General features: G+C 42.5%; 1 protein-coding gene across 1 annotated transcript; it reads left to right on the top strand.

Moving 5' to 3' along the window:
* Positions 1 to 5,455: 5,455 nt before the first annotated feature.
* On the top strand, positions 5,456 to 22,731 carry LOC119878195 (nicotinamide riboside kinase 1-like). Its single transcript, XM_038588909.1, is given in 9 exon segments — positions 5,456 to 5,630; positions 8,414 to 8,477; positions 13,471 to 13,561; positions 13,850 to 13,895; positions 19,284 to 19,416; positions 19,494 to 19,565; positions 20,437 to 20,462; positions 20,465 to 20,542; positions 22,498 to 22,731. Coding segments are annotated over 8 exon segments (579 nt in total). The 5' UTR covers positions 5,456 to 5,630; positions 8,414 to 8,448; the 3' UTR covers positions 22,602 to 22,731.
* The last annotated feature ends 128 nt before the right edge of the window (positions 22,732 to 22,859 follow it).

Here is a 22,859-nt window from a genome sequence, read left to right as displayed (position 1 = left end):
ATACTCTCACCTTTGACTAATTCATTTATTCGGGGGGGTGGGGGGGGAATACACAAAAGTTCAGATCATCTTAGATGAAGACTTTTTTTTCCTCTCAATAATGTTATATAAGCAGCATATGCATGACATCTTTGAAGTTTATGATGTTTTTACTATAAATACAAAAGAACCCCAAATACTGACAATTTGTCTCTTCAAAGTCCCATGAATTTATTTTCCTAAGACACATAAAATATTTATGCTGCTTTTACTTCCACCACCCAAATCAATAAGCCATTTGACAGAATTGGTCAAGGTCACACATCAGGCTTCCGACTACAATGGAGGGATATCAAACCGGCTTAGAATGAGATGATTCTAGTCCAAATCTCACTCAATATCCTTTGGCTGGTCTTTACAGAATAAAGTCTCAGAATGAAGTCTCTTTTGAAAAAAGTCTTTGTGAGAACACAGTTGTCGTCTACACTGTGTCAAGTCTGGCAGGTTCACCCTAATTGAACTGTGAAGGCTTGGGAGGGTGGCTGACAAGAACCATAATGCTATATGGATAAACTGAGAGGCCGCATTGGTCCCAAGGAGGTAGGAGGGTCCCATGAAGAATGAGATGAAGACCATGAAATCGTGACACTTTTTAGCAGACTGATCCCTATGGTGGCAGCTAACAATTAGAGGGGAGAGTTTCAGTGACAGACCTTGAGTGGCCAAAAGTGACCCTATAAAAAGACATCAGTAAGCAAGGAAAGGTCAAGTGTGACAACCTGATTTGTCAGAGCATAGGCAATAGTACATCCACAGTAGGAAACAGGCTAATCAACAGTAAAACACTTGAAACTGAAACTGAGACACCATTCTGAGGATAATCATTTGTATTTTCTCTTTTTAATGAAACAGAATTGAAGAAGAAAAATAACACCTGAGAGAAAGAAGTGATTATCACTAGACAGGTAGGGATGATCTTTTTTTCTATATGTATTTTCTAAACTCTCTAAAACAAAAATATGTATTACAAGGTTTGAAGAAAAAAAGAAGAAGAAAAAATTATCACTTTTACTTTTAATCACGAGATTTTTTCCAAACAAAATGGGTAAGATCAGTCATCCAATTACAGATATGAGTCAATTTAGATATTATCTATATTACACCTAAATCTCCCCCATCAGATTCCATACTTTCATGTATGAGACCTTATTTTATTGTTCCTGGGAACCCCAATGTCTAGCACAAGGCCTAAAATATTAGCTCCATACATATAATATATATATACATACATATTTTTTTAAGACTTTATTTATTTATTCATAAGGACACAGAGAGAGAGGAAGAGACACAGGCAGAGGGAGAAGCAGGCTCCCCTCCAGGAACGATTGGGACTCGATCCCAAACCCCAGGATCACACCCTGAGCCAAAAGCAGATGCTCAATTACTGAGCCACCCAGGCACCCCTTAACTGCATATATTAAGAAATGTTTAGCAAATGGATTTTGGACATGGCCACAAACCCAAAGTCTGATATAACCTCAGGAAGGTGCAAAAGAAAATGGTACTTTTATGAGCTATATGCCGATCATCCCAAAAGATACTTTTATCCACATTATAGCTTAATGTCCCTTGCTATTAAAATCTTCCATGAAGTCCTTTGTCCTGCCTCCTAGTCCCTCCCTTTAGCCCTGCCTACAGAACTGAACCATGCTGTTTTGCCTGGGTCTTGCTCTGCAGGAAGCTATAGGGACCACCACTATCATGTCCCGCTTGTGTTTCTTGTAGAGATGTCTGGTCCACTCCAACACTTTGAGAGGGCCCAGGGGAAGTTTATTTCAGATCTCAGTGCCTTTAAAATAACTCCTCCTTGAGAAAGGAACACATTTTATTTTTACAAAGAGTAGGAATCCTATAATTGATCTTTTATCTTTATGCTGGAAGCCAAGAGCCAAATCTACAGCCACCCTTTAGAAACCCTGGCAGACCTTAGGACACACATGTCTGTAAGCTAACTTTTCCTCTGGTTTCCTCTTATTATTCTTCCCTCCCTCTACAAGGCTGGCTTGCTTGCTTTGTTCCTTCCTTCCTTCCTTCCTTCTCTCTCTCTTTCTAACTCTCATTTGGGAGGAGGCCAGTTATAAACAAACCAAGAACCCAAAAATTAAATACAACCCCCTATTCCAATTTCCCAAGATGTTTCAGACATTTTTTCACCCTCACTTCCTGCCTGCAGGACAAGAAAGTAAAGCTCACTCTCCTCACAGCTACCAACCAGGGAGTGACCTTTATGTGCATCTGTGACCAGAAGATCTGAGGACCGGAGGCACTTTCCTTTTCTCTTCCACCCACCAGCTCTAAAATACACAAGACCACGCATGTCAATGGTACACAGTGACGTAAGGCAGGAAAGCATTATGATTCTGAAGTCTGGAGACCTGGATGCTAATCCTGCTTGCTCCTTCCTACCAGGCTGCTAACCCTGAGCGAGTGACTTAACCTTTCTGTGCCTCGCCTTAATATCCCAGCCTGTGCAATGGGAACAATAACGGGGCTGACCTCACAGGGTTGCTGTGAGGAGTCAATGAGTTAATACATGTACAGTGATAGATCAGTGCCTGGCACACAGTAAATGTGGACCAGGACTATATAGGGCAGTTTTTGTTTTCCATTAAGCCAGGCCACCCAATGTTTCAAGTCTGATTGAAAGTAATATTTCTCATTGTCAATTCGTAAACTAACACACCGATTTCTACAGTGACCGTGAGCTTCGATCTCATTCATCAATCAGCGTGGAGCCAACGCTCTCTCTAAAACGGCAGATATTTTCAACCCTTTGCTTTCTGACTTGCTGAAGAGAAGGAGAAAGGGGAAAGCAGCGGTGTCCAATCACCAAAAACTGGTTTCTAGGAGTGTATCCCCAACTGGTAACTGTATGATCCTCCACCCAAACTGGCCTCTGCACCAGTACTCACGGTCACACTCCCACGGCTTGGCCAACCGCTCCTCCAGCTGCAGCACAGATACCACTTAAAAGCTTTAAAAGTCTTGAGGCGCGGGGGGGGGGGGGGGGGGGGGGGGGGGGTGGGGGGGGAACCTCAAGAACAACTAAGTTCTAAGTTCTCAGGACATTCTTTAAAAATAAAGTACTTTGTTAGCCATCAAAGAACAACTCAGCTTTGTTGGATACTCGAAGTCTGATTTACATCTGAATTTAGAAGGCTGCCACCTCCCACACGTGCACTTAAAATGCTAACTTCTCATCAGATTCCACCTAAAAAGAAGCCCAGAGCCCAATACTAGCCACACCCCGTCTTTGCTCACCGCAAAGTCAAAGTCCCAGCAACTTCCTTCACACCCGGCCCCACTTAAAAAAAAAAAAAAAAAAAAAAAAAGGCAGGCCCTCAGTGAATGACTGTCCTTTATATGAGTATGCACATAATTTTCACATCAAATGGCTTGAAAAGGCCACTGTATGTACGATGGCGAAGACAGACAACTAGATAATCATGGAAGGTGTAGTGCCTGCAGCCAAGGTTACTTCGAAATTTGACGTTAAATGGGTATGTATCAGCTCGGGCTATACTGAAGTTAGAGGAGATTCGAAGAAAAGACCCGGGAGCGTATCAAAGCTATTTATTTGCCACTTCCTACGTTTCCCGTGATGACTCGCCAATGAACGCACGAGTTTGTTACAGCCTTGAACTGAACTACATGGGTCCCTCCACATTCTCCTCTCTCCCTGTCGCAGAAAACGAACAGACTAAGGGCCAAGAGCACAGCTTTGACGGCAAATTCACGGCGGGGGCGGGGGCGGGGGTGGGGGTGGGGGCGGAGGCAAAGGACTCGTCCTGCGTGGCTGTCGCTCCCGAAGGGCTGTTGCCGCCGCCCGGACTTCCCTCGCCGCGAGCTCGCGTACAGTCTTCTAAATGCTTTTTTCCAAGATCCCGGGGCCACTTCGGAGGCGCTGGTCTCCAAAGCCCCAAAGGAGCCTCGCTCACCCACCCCACCCTGCAAGCGGCGCACTTCCCGTTCGCTCCGGCCGGTCAAGAACTCTAACCTGACAGTGACACACACGAGAAAGAAAAAAAAAAAAAAAAAGAGGAAGTGACCAAAAGCCCATTTCAAGGCACACATAGACATTTTTTTTTTCCTTTTTCCCCTAAAGGGATCAATATCCCTGTCTTCCAACCAAGCCTCCAAGGGCCCGGGGCCATCACCCCTACTGGAAGGTCGCAGCGAATGACAATGTTGCGAAATCCAGGGAGGGGCTCCTCTTTAACATTTTTTTTTTTTAAATCCTCGAAATCGTCGTCCAAAACGAGCGACCCCTCCGTGCAGCGCACGCAACAAAGCGAGGCGTGCAGGCGCGGGGGCTCCCGAAAGCGAAGCTCCGGGCCGGGCGGCGGAGGAAGCGCAGGGCGCCGGGCGGCGGGGACCCTTACCTGGTTTGACCGGTTTGGGCGGCGGCTTCGACATCGGCGCCTCCCCGGGCGGCTGAGCGTCCTCGCCGCGCACGCAAAGCCCAACCGAGCGCCCCGCCGCCGGCGCTCCCGGGGCCCCCAAGCTCCTTGGCGTTCCCGGCTCGCAGCCGCGCGCCTGCAGGGACCTGCGCCCACCGCCGGCCGTCGGACGAGCGCACGCAGGCACAGCCGCCCGCCCCGCCCCGCCCCGCCCCGCCCGCCCCGCGCCCCGCGCCCCGCGCCCCGCCCGCCGCGCCCCGCCCCGGGGCCGCCCGAGCCGCCCGAGCCGCCCGAGCGCGCGGCCCGCCGACGAGGAAGTGGCCGCCGGCTCGCCGAGCGCTCATTGGCTCCCGGGCTGGCAGCTGCGGCGCGGCGGGGGCGCGGGCGGCGCGCACGGCGGCGGGAGCGCGCCGCGCCGAGGGCGGGGGGCGGAGAGCGCGGGGGAGCGAGGTGCGCCGAGGTCGCCGGAGCCCCGCCCCGCCCCGCCCCGCCCCGCCCCGCGGGCGCTGCAGCCGGTACCGCGTCCGGCCCGGGGCGCGACGGGATCGCCTCGGTTGGCCGCCCGGGCCCCGGCAGGGGCGCGCAGGGAGGGGCGGTGGGGCCTCGAGGCGAGCCGGCCGCGGGGGGTCGCGGGGGTCGCTGGGGTCGCGGCGGTCGGCCCGGCGATCTTGAGCCGCTCGGCCTGGGAGGGCCCGGCCCGCGCCCGGTGAGTACCTGCGCGACCCTGCCGCCGAGGCCCGCGGCTGCAGCCTGCCCGCGCCCTGCAAGCCGCGCGGGGCCCTTGCCGCCCGTACGCGGACAGAGGGGCCTGCCGGGTCGGGGACGGGGACGGGGGACGGGGACCGCGTGCGCGGCGAGCTGCTCCCACGCCGCGTGAGACACAGGTTGTGGAGACAAGTCTCCAGCTCGGGGCGCCAAGTCTTGGTCCCTAAGGGAGGGTCGCAAACTTTTATCCCCAACCCGCTGCCACCTGCTAACTGGGGACGGTTTTTTAAACCATTTTAAAATGGAGGAAAAGAAATCAAAAGAACTGGGGGCGCTGGGAAACTATAAGAAATTCGGATCTCGGTGTCCACGCTCGTTTGCTTATGTAACTAACGCCTGTGGCCGCTTTCTCTGCAGCGACAGCAGAGCTGAGCGGCTGCCCTCAAAGCCTAATGAAATCATGGACTGACCTGGCATTTCGCTGAGGTAGGCCGACCCTGGCCTAGCCGATGGACCCTCCAAGGGGAGGCAAGGGCCGGAGCAAACAAGAAATGCAGCGTGCATTCAGTTTCAAGTAGCACGGTCTTAGAAGCCAATTGTATGTTTGGGGGAAGAAAAAAGGGACGAGAAAAAAAAACTTCACGTGAGAGTCTATCTAAAATGAGGCTTGAAAGTTTTCGCCCCGGGGATTAGGGAAAGAGGAAAGTGATTCCACGGGAAGGGGGCATGGGTTGAGTATTCAGAAATTCTTACCGTGGGAGATTTCTGTTCACTAAAAGGGAGCAGAATTTAGACAATAGTAGGAAAAGACTTCCCTGTTGTGGGGAAAGAAGATAATCAAAATAACTGTGGAATAAAGCAAGTGAGTGAGAAGTCCTGAAACACTTCACTGGCTTAAAAATACCAGACTGGCCCTTTAGATGCATGGAAAAGCACGATCCGCATGTTGTCGTCCCATTTGTATTGGAGAGCTGGTGCCTTCCTAATAATTTGATTTCTGTACATGCCACCTCTTGACCATTTTGCAGTTTAGGATCCAAGATGCACATGTTTAGTAGTGGAATACACATAATAAGCACATACAAGTGATGAAAAAAAGGACTCAACGACATACCTTACTTAGGGTAAAAAAATACATTTAAATACTCATTTGGGTTTGCTCTTGCTATTTTAGCTTGTTCTCCACCTCGTTTGCAAATGACTCTACTGTTGAAGAAAGCTTTGCACTTTTTGGGAGAATAAGGTACATAAATATCCCATGAGATTGGAGGTAGTATATTTTCCCAGTAATCAGATGCCCCTGATTGATGAGACTGAAATTTGCAAACGGTTGTCCTCTCCAGAGACATCCAGTGATTTAGTTTGTAGTTGAAGCTTGTAACGCCTATGGAATCTGCTGTAATGTATCTGGAGTCTGGCAACTCTTGACTGCAAGTTTTTAAGTGTGATTTTAAAATAGTTCTTAAGGAAGGCAACAGGCAGTGTAATAACACCAAGTGGTGTGGAGGTAGACAATTCCATTCCTGAATTTGCAGTTCACCTGGTGCTGCCCTGTGCATTCAATGAGGTTTTTGAAATTAATGGCATCTAGGATTCCTCGGCCCACCCTCCCCCCAGCACCTGTCTTGATTCTGCTTCTCCCAGTTCCTCACCCCTCCCACCACATTGTCACATTGTTAAATGCTAATAGACTGTGCCCAACATTGACACAAACACTGTCTTGGGTCATAGCTGTATTAGCCAACTAATACAGAATTAAGGGTTCCTGTTTTGGTAAAAACTTGCATTTGACTGTGGGAATCCCCTCCTGAATGCAAGCAATTTTGTAAGTAGGTTCTTGACTCTCCCTCACCCTTTGTTTCTGAATTGCTAGTTTCCACCCAAATAACCCCCCTCAAGCATCTTGCCAGTGCCACAATCACACTCCTTATTTGCCTGCTATGTAATTGATCCAGTATCCTCAGGTGTATGCACAGATGTGGCCTGAAGCAGGGGGACCAGTAGTCCCTTGCCTTTCAGTGTGCTCAGTTATTAATAATACATCAATAAAAATGCCATCCTTATACATGAGAGCCTCACAATAAAGCTAGCACATGTGCAGCATCCTTTCTTTGCTCTTGGTAATAAAGTACTTTTTAACAGGTTGGAAAGAAGAAAGCATGGACTTGCTAGGACATAGGTCAGGGCCAGATAGGAACTGGGAGGGCTGCTGGGGGTTCTCCAGCTCAGGGACCACTCACCCCAGTGGCCCAGTTTAGATCCCCGATCATCCAACCAGAGAAGTCCGGGGATAAAGAACAGCATTAGTCCAGGCAACCCTCAGGAACCACTAGTCTGAGGTCCCCTCCAGCTGAGGCTCATCTTTCCCATAAAGAGGTAGAAATGGTTCATTAGACTATCCGCAGGACTGCTTTATGGAACCTTAGGGGGCCCTGTGTGAAACTGCCTTCTACTTCCCCACCCCCCAGATCTGAGGTAAACAGATAAATGGCCTGGTGGCTAAAATATGGCTCTGGGCCTGAAAGTTTGCCAACATTTTTCTGTTTGAGAACACGAACTTTGAAATCCAGTAAAAGAAATATTATCCCAATCAGAAAGGAATTCCATTCTTCTCATTAGTAGACATTTATTGCAACAACAAAATTGTAATCAATTATTTTGTTTTGACTTTCGTTAAAAACATTGTAGAAATCTGTTTTCTCTCTTGTTACATAAGTACCTACGTATAAGCTTGAGTTTGCCTCTGGGCTCACAAAACCTCAAATATTTACTACCTGGGCCCTTTTCTGAAGAAATCTGTCTACCCTGGCCTTGGACTTAGGTTTTTGAGTAAGGAAATAACACCCTTAAAGGGAATTAACTTCCTTTTGCCTCTGACCAGCAGTGATGTTTTGCCCTCATTTCTGAAGAGGGAGAGAGGCAAGCTCTGTGGGTTCCTGGTATAGGGGGAAATAACATAGGTCATCTCCAGGGAACTGAATCTTGAAACTGAATTTCAGAGTTATGAGACTCTGTAATGTGTGTTCTCTGAGACTTTGGCCTGTTGAGCACACACCAGTTGTTGCATTTAGCATAGAGTCAGTCTAGCAGAGAGAAGCTGGTACCTTGTGAAGCTCTTCTACTGAGTGTGGCTAATCCAGGGGGCACGGTCGCCCAGAGATCATGGTCATCTTTCCCCCTCAGCTGGCTCTCTTAATTTCAGACTCTTTTACTTCTTTAGACATCCCAGTGATAAGCATTTGATTTGTTGTTTGTTTGTTTAATTTTAGGAAATTTCAGGAAGACTTGATTTTCAAAGCTAATTATGAAAACATTTGTCATTGGAATCAGTGGGTGAGTAATTTTGCTACAAAACAACTGGTGGAGGTACTCAGGATGTCCAAAGGGTGTTTTCATGTGGATGTGGTAGGGGATGGAGGAGTCAGGATTCCCAAAGAAGAGAGCAGGTCCCTGGCAAATATAAAACAGTGGCATGCTGGTTACAGAAATGGCAACAGGAGATGGGAGAGTCTCCTAGACTCCTAGAGACTAGGAATCTCCTAGACTCCTAGAGAAAGAGGACCGTCAGGAAGCAAAATATGCCTGCTTTCCCCATTTCTTTGCTGGAGTTGACACTAGACAAACCTTCTATCCTTATCCTTTAAAAAAAAAAAAAAAGATTTTATTTATTTATTCACGAGAGACACAGAGAGAGACAGAGACACAGGCAGAGGGAGAAGCAGGTTCCCTGCGGAGAGCTCGATGCAGGACTCAATCCCAGGACCCTGGGATCACGCCCTGAGCCGAAGGCAGACAATCAACCACTGAGCCACCCAGGTGTCCCTATCCTTATTATGCCTTATGACCTATTGCCCTGGCATGGTTATTAGTTGTGTTTGTCCCCCCCATCAAAAGCGTCCTCAATTACATGGTCACCCTACCTGTGGTACCAGAGGTATACATGCAAATAAGACACCAATGCCAGCTCCAAAGGACGCTGTCTACTTTGCTACTGTGTTATGTTCAGCTTTCTTCTGAGTAATGTGTGAATACACACATTATGTGGAGTCCAATTCATAAGATATTTGAGACTTAAAAGTCTGGAATTTGGGGGGGATCACTGTATTATGTTACTATAATAAGTAATCAGAGGTAAAGGGGATGAACCCGGTGTCAGAGCTCTGCCTCGTCATGCTCCCATCGAACCAGAATCCAAGTTTTGTTTTCCTCCGCATTGCTTCTCTTGGCTATGCCTCCCCTTCTGCACTCAGTGCCACCCTCCTAAATCAGGCCCTCGTTCCTTGATTGCCTCCCTCTCTTAACCTTCCTACATACCTCTCCACCAGTTGAATCTTCTTGCAGAAATTTTAGTTATTCTCTTACCTGGTGAACGATATGCAGTGGTTACCAGTTTACCTGGAACAGAATCTGAATATCCTGGTGTATGAAGACTATCCATAAATACTAAAAGAAAACGTATCAGCTTCAGGGGCAGATAAGCTGCAGGAAAGGTTTGATACAGGAACTCACTGAAGACTCCATTTCTTTCTATCTCTTCTTTGTGTCTTCATCCATTGGGATTCATCCTAGAGTTGACTCCACTTTTTGGGCCCGAGGGGATACCGCTGGGTGCTGGGAATTTGTATTTCTTAGCCTGCTACTAGGGTAAAAAAAAAAAACAAAACAAAATGCCTCTCTTCCTCCAGATCATGAGTTTCTTTTTGACCAGACTAGCTGTACCACATACACACAGTCACTGTGGCAAAATGGGTGGTCCTGCCCCGATTAGCTTAGGCTAGCGGGGCCCTGCTCTATAGTTGACAGTCGAGTCAGTCCAAACCACACCCCAGAAACAGGGGTAGAACCTGGGGAGGCAGCTGCCAGTTCTACTCTGGCATCCAAAACAACTTTCATTCTGTGTATGTAGGAATAAAATCCCCTCTTCTCAATGTTCCAGATGTACAAACCTGTCTCATGCTTCCTTGCCACGTGTATTAGGTGCTAAGAAAGCCTCTTCTTCACTGTCTCTTCCTTGGAGAGTGCCAGGATTTCATTTTAATGCTGCTTCTGTGCATTTAAAGCACCTGCTGGACTCAGCTGCAGTGACCTCTGTTCCTGCCTTTCTTCCTTCTTCCAGACTCAGTGTTGTATCCTCCTTGTATACTTAACCACTTGCTCTGCTATGAAGTCATCATTTGGTTAAGACATCAAGGAATAGCAGGGGTTCCAAAGGAGTCAAGGGTCATTCAGGATCCTCCTGAAAATTTAGTGCCAGTGTGAAGATGTTCATTTTTCTGGGCGAGGGGCAGATAGTCTTCAACAGATTCTCACAGAATTCTGTGATGTTAAAAAATATTAAGGGTTTTGGGGAAAAAAAGATCCATGGGCTTTAGAGTTAGACTTGTATCCCTTCCTCATGACTTGCTAGTTGTACCTTGGGCAAGTTTTATGAGTATATAGTCTTTCAGTCCTTAGTTTCCTCAACTGTAAAATAGTAATATGAATATCTGCTTGCTGCAGAAAGGATTTTCCTCTTAAGTACCTATAGACAGCCTTTTTAACTTCTGCTTAGCCCACTGTCCTATTCCAAATACACTCCCCCTCCTGTCTCTTGGACAAAAAAACAAATGGACCAGGACTTGTGCATTTATTTGGCTGTTGTGAACAAAGAAGGAAGTGTCCTCAAACAGTTATTCATTTTCCTTCCCCCTACCCTAAGATAAAGCATGCACCTGTCTGGGGACTCTTGCCCTGAGGTGGGAGGGCACGTGACGGTGGTCAGGAATTTGGTGGTGCGTGGTGGTTTTGAGCATGCTGAAAGAGAAGAGTTAGTCTTAAGGCTGTCACCTGACCAGGATTCCTAGTATGGATCGTAGGCATGAACTTGTGCAATTCCGACTTGCTAAATTCTTTTAAATTCTTGTTAAATCCCCCCTCCCATCTCTCTGACCTATACTGTCTGGTCTGCCTCCTCCAAGTCTTCAAAACTGGAGTGCTTGCTTCTCACTGTCTCTCTCCAGTTAAGTCAGTGTTGGTTTGACTGTGTATCATTTGAAAGAGATAAGTCTCGAAAATGACACATTTTCTGGCCAGGTTGCTCATACTATAATAAAGTTAGCCCTGTTTACTATCTCTTTTAAGCCAAAGTTCAGTATCTGAACTATGGAAACTCAGTGCGAATTATAGACATTTTTGTTAAAGGGGAGAAATTTTATACCAGTATTTCTCCAAGGCAAAGGGTAACACCCACCCACTTTCCTGTTCTTTCTCTCTCTCTTTCTCTCTCTTTCTTTCTTCTTTCTTTCTTTCTTTCTTTCTTTCTCTCTCTCTCTCTCTCTCTCTCTCTCTCCTCTCTCTCTCCTTTCTTTTCTTCTTTCTTTCTTCTTTCTGTCTTTCTTTCTTTCCTTTCTTATCTTCTTCTTATTTCTTTCTTCATTTTCTTTCTTCTTTCTTTCTTCTTCCAAGATTTGTTTATTTAGTTAGTTTATTTGAGAGAGAGAGTACAAGCAGGGGAGGGGTAAAGGAAAAGAGGAGAAGCAGACTACTCCCCACTGAGCCACTTGGGCTTGATCCCAGGAACCCTGGAACAGGACCTGAGCCAAAATCAGCATCAGATGCTGAAGAGAATGAGCCACCCAAGCACATCTCCTGTCTTTTCCGAGATAAACTATGCCCATTTCCTACCCAATTGTGTATTCTAAGGCAAAAAACAAAAACAAAAACAAAAAACTTTTGAATCAAGTTCCTTGTACTTTGTAGGTATAAGGTATTTGGGTAATAATTGAATTATAGTCAGTAAACAATTTTGATGAATGAATATTAAGTTTCTTGTCGAGATTATAAATACATTGCAATGTATCTCACCTAGGATTAAGCACAGGTTCTTGCAAATAAATATGCAGTTAAGAGTTTTTTGTGCCATGAAAATTCGGTTTTAAATACACAAAATAGGGGACACCCCAGGTGGTTCAGTGGTTGAGCGTCTGCCTTTGGGCTCAGGTTGTAATCCCAGGGTCCTGGAATTGAGTCCTGCATCAGGCTCCGCGTGGGGAGCCTGCTTCTCCCTCTGCCTACATCTCTGCCTCTGTTTGTCTCAAATAAATAAGTAAAATCTTTTTTTTTTTTTTTTAATGCACAAAACAATACAGGAGGGGCACCTGGGTGGCTCAGTGGTTGAGCATCTATCTGCCTTTGGCTCAGGGTCGTGATCCTGGGGCCCTGGGATCAAGTCCCACATCGGGCTCCCTGCAAGGAGCCTGCTTCTCCCTCTGCCTGTGTCCTCTTCTTCTGCCTCTCTCTCTGTATCTCATGAATAAATAAATAAAATCTTTAAAAAATAAAAACAAAAATATAAAGGAAACCTATTATAATGAAATTTAGCTATAAAAATATTTTAAAAAATCAAATCATCACGTTGTGATACACTTCTTTGTTAATTTATTAAATAACAGTGTCCAGTGGTGAGTCTAAAAAACTGCCATCAATTTGAAATAATAATGAGTATTGATCACGCTTCAAGATATCTGCCCCAACTGCCCCAAATGATATGAAAATATCTCTGATTTCTATCGACAACAAATTTCACAGGTTCTGTTAATACTACTGACGTTTGTTATTTATATTTATAATTAAAGGAAAAGCTAAAATTCTGTTAGAATATAATAAAAGTATATAAAATATATAAAAAATGCCATTTCTTTTCCCCTCAAGTTCACAAAGTCCACGAATCAGTGCACAAAAAACCCTTTGAGGCAGCATCCCCAGGTTAATGAAAGCTCTGACTGAATGAGTGACTACAGAAGGCCCTCTCATGTGCTGTTGTGTGGTGCTAGACTCTGGCAAACTAGGTACACAGAGGAGTTAGCCAAGGTCCGCATTCTCCTCCACGTCACACAGTCCAGCCACGAGGGACATGTAACTGACTCTATGTGATAAGCTTCACTGGACTTCCCATCAAGCCCCAAAGTGGAGAGAGATTTAATGATAAAGGGGGCATCACAGCAGAGATGTGATTGAGTTATAAGTGGCTTGTCAGAAGCCAGCCCTCCACTTTTCTCCATGGTGCCCTGAAACAAAAATCACAGTGGCCACATGCAATTTTATATACTTGCACTAAAATGCGCTACTCAGGGCGCCTGGGTGGCTCAGGCAGTTAAGCATCTGCCTTTGGCTCAGGTCGTGGTCCTGGGTCCTGGGATTGAGTCCCCACATGGGGCAGGCTTCCTGTCAGCAGGAGGGGTGCTTCTCCCTCTCTCTCTCAAATAAATAAATAAAAATCTTTTTTTTTTTTTGATGCATCTTTCTTCTTGGTATTTTCAATTTTTTTTCTTTTTCTTTTTCTGTTCAGTGTGACAAATGGCGGGAAGACAACACTGGCTAAGAATTTGCAGAAACACCTCCCAAACTGCAGTGTCATATCTCAGGATGATTTCTTTAAGGTATTTATAAAACTTCTTAGGTCATTCATTTAATACAACAAAGTTCTAGTAGCAAAGTTAATTAAATTACATTCAAAAAGCCTTTGCTAGGGGACAGAGGTTTTGGGGTGAAGGGTTGCAGTAATGCCACTTATCCACTAGATGGCATTACTTATTGGTGTGGCTCTGATTTTAATTATCCTCGTCTTCCAAAGGATTTAGTAAAAGTTTATCGCCTCTTCATTCTATAATTGTATTATTTCATGCCCTGCACAGTTTTGATGGGTTCTTGTTATTTTTTCCAGCCAGAGTCCTGAGATAGCGAAAGATACAAATGGATTTCTGCAGTATGACGGTAAGTAGATGAGTGTGTGAAATATTCACTGATGTCCATTTTCTCTTTCAAACCCAAATACCTTCTCTATCTGTGAAGACAGTTTCAAAATGTGCTTAAGTACGTGTTAAATATCTATGAAGACAGTATCAAAGTGTGCTGCCCTTTACACATACTTTTGTAAAGTTTTCTCGTTTATGTCCAGCTATTTAAACAAATGAAACCTTTTCCCCAGGCTTTTACTTAAAACTGAAAACATTGGAACAATAGATTTTTCTACTAAAACTAGAATAAGGTAGGTTTGTTGGTACTCTGCTCATCCCTGCCTGGGGGTACACATAACTAAGGATACTTCCCCGATGCCTCCCTGCAAGTCTCGCCTGGAGCAAACTCTAAGCTCATCCAATGGGCTCACCTTCCCAGTGACCGCAGTGGACTAGACAGCTGTTTTCTTTCTTTCCACTGCTCATAAAGGTTAGCGAATATTTTTTAGATGGATTCACCTCGCTCTCTTGCCCAATCTAACCCTGCTTTGAAGCCAAAGGATTATAAAGTCCATCAGAAGATATTTATTGTCCTATAGAGAATATCATACTAATAAACTATACTTAATGGTCTTGTCAGCTTTTATCATGAACAAGATGACCACTGAGTGTTTATGCAAACTGGCAACAGGAAACAGCTATCTTAAAAAGCCATAAACTACATTCTTTATTTTTAACTTTGATGACATGAGAGGAAAAATGTTATGTAATCAGTTCTTACAGACACTTGATAGTTTTAAGAGAAGCAAAATCCTTGACTCACTGCCTGTTCTTGTGTCTTGAGCTGCAGCCAGGATATTTTTTACTTTTCTTTCCCCTCTAATGATTAGCAAGGAAGGTAATTACAGAGTAAGAGTTAAACAAGGAAAGTCTGTTTTCAATGATTGACAAAAAAATTATTCCTAATTCAAATAAGTTCTTATAAACTGATAAGAAAAAACAGAAAATATTCCAATTGAAAGATGTCCAAGGATATAAATAAGCTATTCATGGAAGCAAAAGGTTATTTGATTAATAAATGTACATAAAAAGTCAACCTCAGAAATAGTCAAAGAGTTGTAAATTACTTTTTTCCCCACTCACCTCATAAACAGATTTTAAAGCAGTAATTATCTGATGGTTGCACAGTTATCTAATTACATAATGATGGCTCAATAAAATGAAAACTTTCATAGATGGGAATATTAATTGATATAACCTTTCTGGAAGGTTGCTTGAGCATATGTTCCAAAGACCTTAAGTATTAATGCCATGTGTCAAGTGTCCCACTTCCAGGAGCCTATCATAAAGAAAATCTGAAAATTTTTAAGTAAATGTACAAATTAATGTAAATCAAGGTAAATGTTAAAATCTTTATGATAGTCACTAGAAGAATAGTTTAAAGATGTATAGCTATCAAGTTTATAAGTAAAATGGAATCATTAAATTTTGTTGATACAAATAAGTCAGAAGTAAAAAACAATTTAAAGAAATCAAAAGATGATTAAAATATAGAAAATGAGAATAAGATGAGATTTAAGCCAAATATAGCAGTAGCTACATTAAGTTAAATGAACTAAAATACTCCAAAGACAGTCAAACTAGATTTTAAAAAATGAAAGAAAGAAAAGCCCAACTATAAGCTCCTTATAAGAGACATATTTAGATACTAGGACAAAGAAAAGTAGACAAGGCTAGAAAAAGATATACCATGTGAACATATACTGAAAGAAATCTGGTATAACTACTAATATCAGACAAAGTAAACACAAAGAATATCACTAGAGACACTATTACTAGAGATAAATAGAGATAAATGGGTCAATTCAACAAGAAGATAAGCAATCTAAAATTTGTATGTACCCAATAACATAACCTCAAAATACAGTAAGCAAAAACTGACAAAACTACGTGAAGGAAATATACAAATCTGTAATTATTATGGGAGATTTTTAACACAACTTCCTCAGTAACTAATAGAAAAAAGCAGATAAAATTATAAGGGTATAACTGATTTGAACAACGTAATCAACAAACAACCACTCTAATATATATGGAACATTTAGCCAATCACAGCAGAATACACATTTTTGTTTCTTAAAATAAAATTAAAAAAAAAAGAATTGCCTTTGCTACAATCCCCTCACCCCGAAAAAAGAAAAAGAATACAGGGAACATTAACTAAAATGGAAGGCATATGCAAGGGCATAGAACAACAGTACGTTTCAGTAGAATGAAGTAATATAGAGATATGCTCTAAGCACAGAGAATTGAATCAGAAATCAGTAACAAAAAATAGAATACTTTCAAGTGCTTGGATATTAATCAATACCTTTTTTTTCTGGAAAAATTTAAACAGCTGCATACAAAAGTAGGCAGAAGACTGTCATGAACTCTCATAAATTCATCATCTGGCTTTTAAAAAAACGATGAACTTATGACCAATTTATATTTCATCTATGCCCTCACCCACTTTCTCCTTCAGTGTCTTCTTGAAGTAAATTCCAGATGTCATCACATTTCACCCGAAGTAAAGCACTTCTATATATCCCTTGGGTTAAGGGAAAAAATCACCGTGAAATCAGAAGATACTTTTAAACTGAACAATAATGAAAATATATTAAAACTAATGGTATTTGTGGTTTCAGCAAAACGGATTGGCTACATTCCTTGCTCTTTTCCACCTCTTATAATTGGAAACCTTGGATGGAACACAGCAAACAGAGGAAGACTCAAAGAGAGAACAGACTGGCCTTTGGGACTTGCGGAATGATTGGTTGTGATTCCTTGGATTTTCTTCTAACCTGTCATATATTCAGGAAGGGGTACTTGAGAGGTGTGCCATGGAATCATCAATAGGTACAGACAAAAGAGCCCCAAGAAACCATGTACCCTGTAGTCAAAGGACCAGGAAAAGCGTGCCCTATTGAAATAGAAAGTCATTTGATAATATACCCTACTGTAGCCAAACACAAAAAGAAAAACCATCCTCCCTTCATGGTTCAGCAGGGCCAAGCAGTGAGCAAGACTTTGGACCTGTCTGGCACCAGCAAGGAAGAGGACCCCACAGGAGTCCTATCAGTTGAGCCAGACAGGGAACTGAATTTCTACACCCACCTAGCAGCAGCAGCAGCAGGATGAGGCAATGTGAGGTAGTGCATCCCACTTTCCTCACCCAGAGAGCATCAGCTGCTGTCAGCAGGATGCATTTGATACCTGAACTTCTATCCTCACCAAGAGCAAGGAAGCCACACCAGCCCTCCATTTGCCTCCTTTTACCAAGGCAACCTCCATTTCCATGTTGGTAAGATTCAGTAAGGAGATGACCATTTACCCCCACCTGGACCTGCATACTACACACCTAACCAGGGTAACTGCCTATAAAAAAGGAGATTAAATGGGATCCAGAGCCTCACAACATGATACCCAAACTTTCTAGAATGAGACTGAAATTCACTTGCCATATCAAGAACCAGGCAACTCTCAACTTGAATGAGAAAAGACAATTAACAGACACCAATTATGTGATAACACAGATATTGGAATTATCTGACAAGGATTTTAAAGCAGCATTCATAAAAAGGTTCACCGAGTGATTGTGAACATTGTTAAATCTAGTAAAAAGCTAGAAAGCCTCAGTAAAGAAATAGAAGATGTAAAAAAAAAAAAAAAAGAAATTTCTTAACTGACAATATACAGTAACTAAAATTTTAAAACTCATAAGATGGGCTCAACTGCAGAATAAATATGACAGAGGAAAGAATCTTTGGATTGGAGGACAGAACAATAGAAATTACTCTATCTAAACAACAGACCAAAAAGAGACTGAAAAGAAACTAGCAGAAATATCATTGCAGTCCTCAGGAGAGGAAAAAAGGTGTGGTGCTAAAAAAGAAGTAAATGTGTAAAAACATCACAAACTTGGCATAAGACATAAACCTATAAAATCAGGAATCTGACTGATCCTCCATCAGATTAAGATTAAACAAGACCGACCAAGAAAAAAAGAGAAGGCACAAATTACCAAATATCAAAAACAAAAAAAGGAAATACCACTACAGATCCTACAGACATTAAAGAGATAAGAGGATATTATGAACAGTCTGTGCAACTAAATTAGAAAACTTAAATGAAATTGACAATTTCCTTGAAAAATGCAGCTTACTAAAACTAACACCAGAACAATGAGAAAATCCTAACAGTCCTATGTCTAGCGAATAAGTTAATCCATAATTGTAAAACCTTCCACTAAAAAGCCTCTAAGTACAGATGGCTCAATTCAGTAGTTCTGGAGTAGGGCTCAGAAACTGTTTATTCTGGTAAATTCCCAGTGATACAAATGCTGCTGGTCTAGGTAGTACACTTTGAGAATCAGTGTTTTGGAATATTTTGCTGGAAATTGTAAACTCAAAAAGTATGCACATTTTAGAGTTTAAAAAGGACATATTTGGATCCTTTATAAAATTTCTTTTTTTTAATTTTTATTTATTTATGATAGGCACACAGTGAGAGAGAGAGAGAGAGAGAGGCAGAGACACAGGCAGAGGGAGATGCAGGCTCCATGCACCGGGAGCCCGATGTGGGATTCGATCCCGGGTCTCCAGGATCGCGCCCTGGGCCAAAGGCAGGCGCCAAACAGCTGCACCACCCATGGATCACCCCTTTATAAATTTCTAATGGTTTATCTCTTATTTACTTGTAAGAGCCCTTTATATATTAAAGATACTAGCTCTTGGGGAGCCTGACTGACTCAAATTGGTTAAGTGTCTGACTGTTTCAGCTCAGGTCATGATCTCATGGTCTTGGGATCAAGCCCCATGCTGGGCTCCGTGCTCAGGGCTGAGTCTGCTTCAGATTCTTTCTCCCTCTTCTTCTGCACCTCCCACTCATGCTCTCTTGCTCTCTTGCTCTCTTGCTCTCAAATAAATAAATAAAATCTTAAAAGAAAAGATATGTATTTTAGTTCTTTGCTACATATATTGCAGATATTTTCCCCAGTATATCATTTATCTTTCACTAATTTATAGATATTTTGTCATCCAAATATGTTAAACTTTGGTCTAGTTAGGAGGGAATAGACATTATAAATAAAGCAATATTAGCCATTAATGTATGATTGCCAAAGCTGGACATGGGAGTTCATTGTACTCTACTCTCTACTTTTATATGTATTTGAAATTTTCCATATTAGAAATGTTTCAAACATACCAATTTGTCAGTAATAGAATTTAAATTTTTCTGAAATATTTGTTATTAGGTATTTTGAATGGTAAATGAAATAGTGCTGTTCTATATATTTATAGAGCCCTGGATATACTCATCATAAAAAGCCACATCATAAATCTTTTGTTGTATTGATTTCATATTTTTGTATATTTGTTTGAAGTGCTTGAAGCGCTTAATATGGATGAAATGATGTCCACCATTTCCTGCTGGATGGAAAACCCATCAACAGACTCTGGAAGCACCGAAGAAATTCCCATATTAATCATCGAAGGCTTCCTTCTCTTTAATTATAAGTAAGCATCCTCAACCTAATATTGATTCTGAATGAATGGGGTGAAAACTTGGTAAACTAAACATGCTGTTTTTGTAGGCCTCTAGACACTCTATGGAACAGAAGCTATTTTCTGACGATTCCATATGAAGAATGTAAGAGGAGGAGGAGGTGAGTTTTGATACTGCCTTTGTGGATTATAATTAAAAAGACAAAATTTATGAGGATAGAAAGTACAGCATAGGGAATAGGATCAGTAGTATTTATCATAGCACTGTATGGTGACAGATGGTAGCTACACTCATGGTGAACATAGCATAACCTATAGAGAAGTCAAATCCCTACGTTATATAATTGAAACTAACATTGTATGCCAACCATACTTAATTAAAAATAAAATTTTTTAAGTAAAATTTTTTTTAATTTCTTTAAGAAAAAGTTTTTTTCATTTTTTAAAAGACAAAATTTAGGAACAATGAGGAAAGAACATGATTGAGCAATATGTATATGTCATTTTTCAAACAAGAGAAGCCTGGTCTCTTCTACACAAAGAGCAAAATTTTTCTAGAAATAGTCATCCACGTGAGGTAATGCAAATTGCTTTTCTAAGAAAAGGCCCTTCTACAGACCATTTGACTCATCTCTCCTATATCTCCAAATGCAGCAATCCCATGTTGATTGATTTTAAATTTGAGAGCCATTATTCTGTGACAGCCACAAAGAACACCCAATTAATTGAAAGCCTAATCCAATCTATCAGGTTCTCTGTCATTATTCACATTGATATTTGTCTCTTCGTTCTCTCAGAAAGCACTGTAGTAGGAGGAGATTATGAATGATAGTGAATTACAAAAGTAGTTTTTTTGGATCAGAAAACTAAATCAGTTCTGCTGTCTTCTAATTAGTATTGAATCTAAAACGTATACTCTTAATTCTGTTTAGATTAAGTCTCAGTGATTTTTCCCATCACCCTGACCATTATTAGTTTACTTTATCAATTTTATGTCTCTGTGCACATTAAGTTTCCTGTGTGTTTTCATAGTAAAAGGGTCTACAAGCCTCCAGTGCCTCAGGGTACTTTGATGGCCACGTGTGGCCCATGTATCTAAAGCACAGACAAGAAATGGAGAACATCACCCGTAACATTGGTAAGCGCCTTCTCTCCCTCCACGGAAGGCCTTTACTTGTCATTGCTCGAAGTCCATGAGAGAAAGGATTTTTAGGAGGCATCTTTTTCGTGAATTACATTATAAAGGAACTCTTTAAGCCAGAACACTCTGGGCTCTTCCATGATTGACTGTCCTGGTTTCTGTTTCTCTAAGGCTTTTGTCAAAGCCTGTCAACTTCTAGATGATCATTCATGAAACAGATATTGAATTGAATGCCTTCTGTGTACAAGGTACTGCCCTATTGATATTAAGGAAAATAAGACAAACTCAGCCCCTACTCTTATGAGCCAACATTCTATCAGGGAAACAAATGTTAAAAATACTAGCTGCATGAGCATGTCCTTTCCAGCTATGCCAGGTGCTGTGATACCAAGTTCTGGGGGACTAGCTGAGGCCCAGCAATCAGGGAGGGCTTCCTTGAGGAACCACTTAAACCACACTCTGAGGGGTTTAACAGGAAAGGGAGGTAGGTGGGGGGCAAAAGATCATCCCAGACAGTACACGGAAAGGCCAGGGACAGGAAGGCGGGAATAGCACCTGAAAGGTTGGTGTATTTTCAGTAGAGAAAACCACGAGGTGGGGTGGGGGAGATGCTGGAGACATGAGGAAGATCTCAACTCTACAAGGTCATAGGCAAGTTAAGGACTTGGGTCATTATCTGAGGAGAAGTGGGAAGCCCCTGCAGAGAGGTTTTATTTATGTATTTTCTTTATTTATTTATTCATGAGAGACACAGAAAGATTGGCAGCAGAGACACAAGGAGAGAGAGGAGAAGCAGGCTCCATGCAAGGAGCCTGATATGGGACTCAATTCTGGGAATCCAGGATCATGCCCTGAGCCAAAGGCAGATGCTCAACCACTGAGCCACCCAGGCATCCCTACAGAGAGGTTTTAAACAAGGACATGGTAGATACCAAATTCTGGTGTTTTTTTTTTTTTTTTTTTTTTTTTTTTTTTTTTTATTCATGAGAGACAGAAAGAGAGAGGCAGAGACACACAGGCAGAGGGAGAAGCAGGCTCCATGCAGGGAGCCCAATGTGGGATTCGATCCCGGGACTCCAGGATCATGCCCTGGGTCAAAGGCAGACGCTAAACCACTGAGCCACCCATAGATCACCCCAAATTCTGATTTTACTGAGATTCCCCTGGCAATGTTAGAGGGAGATGTATGTGCTCAATAGAACAGGGCGACAGAACAGATATGGAGGGTGCTCCTCTCTCCCTCTCCACCTAAATTGCCAATCTAGGGGCACCTGGCTGGCGCAGTAGGTGGAATATGCAACTCTTGATCTTGGGGTTGTGAATTCAAGCCCTGTGTTGGGTAGAGAGATTGCTTAAAAATGAAACCTTAAAAAAAAAAAAAAAAAAAGGCCAATCTAACCATGACCCCACTTTGCTTAACCTGCAAACAGAGTCCAGTGTTTTGGAATAAAGGCCAAACAGACCTCGAGTCCCCTGAAGACTAAGGCATAGACAGCCTTGCTGTCAAATCTCATCTCTCCAGGATACCTGCTCCCACATTCAAGTCCTCCCAAATTATGCATCCTTTTCTTAACATTCAAACTTCTCTCTCTCTCTCTCACCTCCAGTTTTCTGATTAAAGGTTTCATTTTTAAGCAGTCTTTTAAATCTTATAAGTGTTTAAGGTCTTGTGTTCTTGATTTAAACTTATTAGTATTCTTTTTTTTTTTTTTTTTTTTTGAGGGGAGAAAGGGTAGAGCAAGCTCCATGCCCAGCACAGAATGTGGCACGGGGCTTGATCTCACCATCCTGAAATGATGACCTGAGCCAAAATCAAGAGTCAGACATGTAACTGACTAAGGCACCCAGGTGCCCCTAAACCTATTAGTATTCTTAGGAGATGTCAGGTGCCAGAGTTAGAATCCTCTACCAATAGGCCTATTGGCCTTTGAACTGCTCTCCTTTCTCCTTAGTTTACCTAGATGGAACAAAATCCGAAGAGGAACTCTTTACACAAGTGTATGAAGATCTATTACAAGAACTAGCAAAGCAAAAGTGTAAGTATTGTGGCTGGTGAAGGAACAGCCAGGAAAAGAGTTCATTACATACCCACGAATGGTTTACCAGAATGCTCATATAGGAGTGATTGTATGCATTCATTCATTGCTTTAAAGAATGGGTTTGGGGACTTGATTATTTTTTTTATGAGGGTTTTTTTTATTTAAGGGTAAAAATATCCACCCATTGTTACATCCCTTAATGATGTTTACATTACATAGTTTAAGTTTTTTAGTAGATGGCTATTATTTCAGTGGGACTGAAATTATCCTTTGGG

Source organism: Canis lupus, unplaced genomic scaffold (genome assembly GCF_011100685.1).
Source record: "Canis lupus familiaris isolate Mischka breed German Shepherd unplaced genomic scaffold, alternate assembly UU_Cfam_GSD_1.0 chrUn_S117H277, whole genome shotgun sequence".
Lineage (NCBI taxonomy): Eukaryota > Metazoa > Chordata > Mammalia > Carnivora > Canidae > Canis > Canis lupus.
Note: the sequence above shows the minus strand (reverse complement) of the source record. Positions and strands in the feature narration are given on the sequence as shown.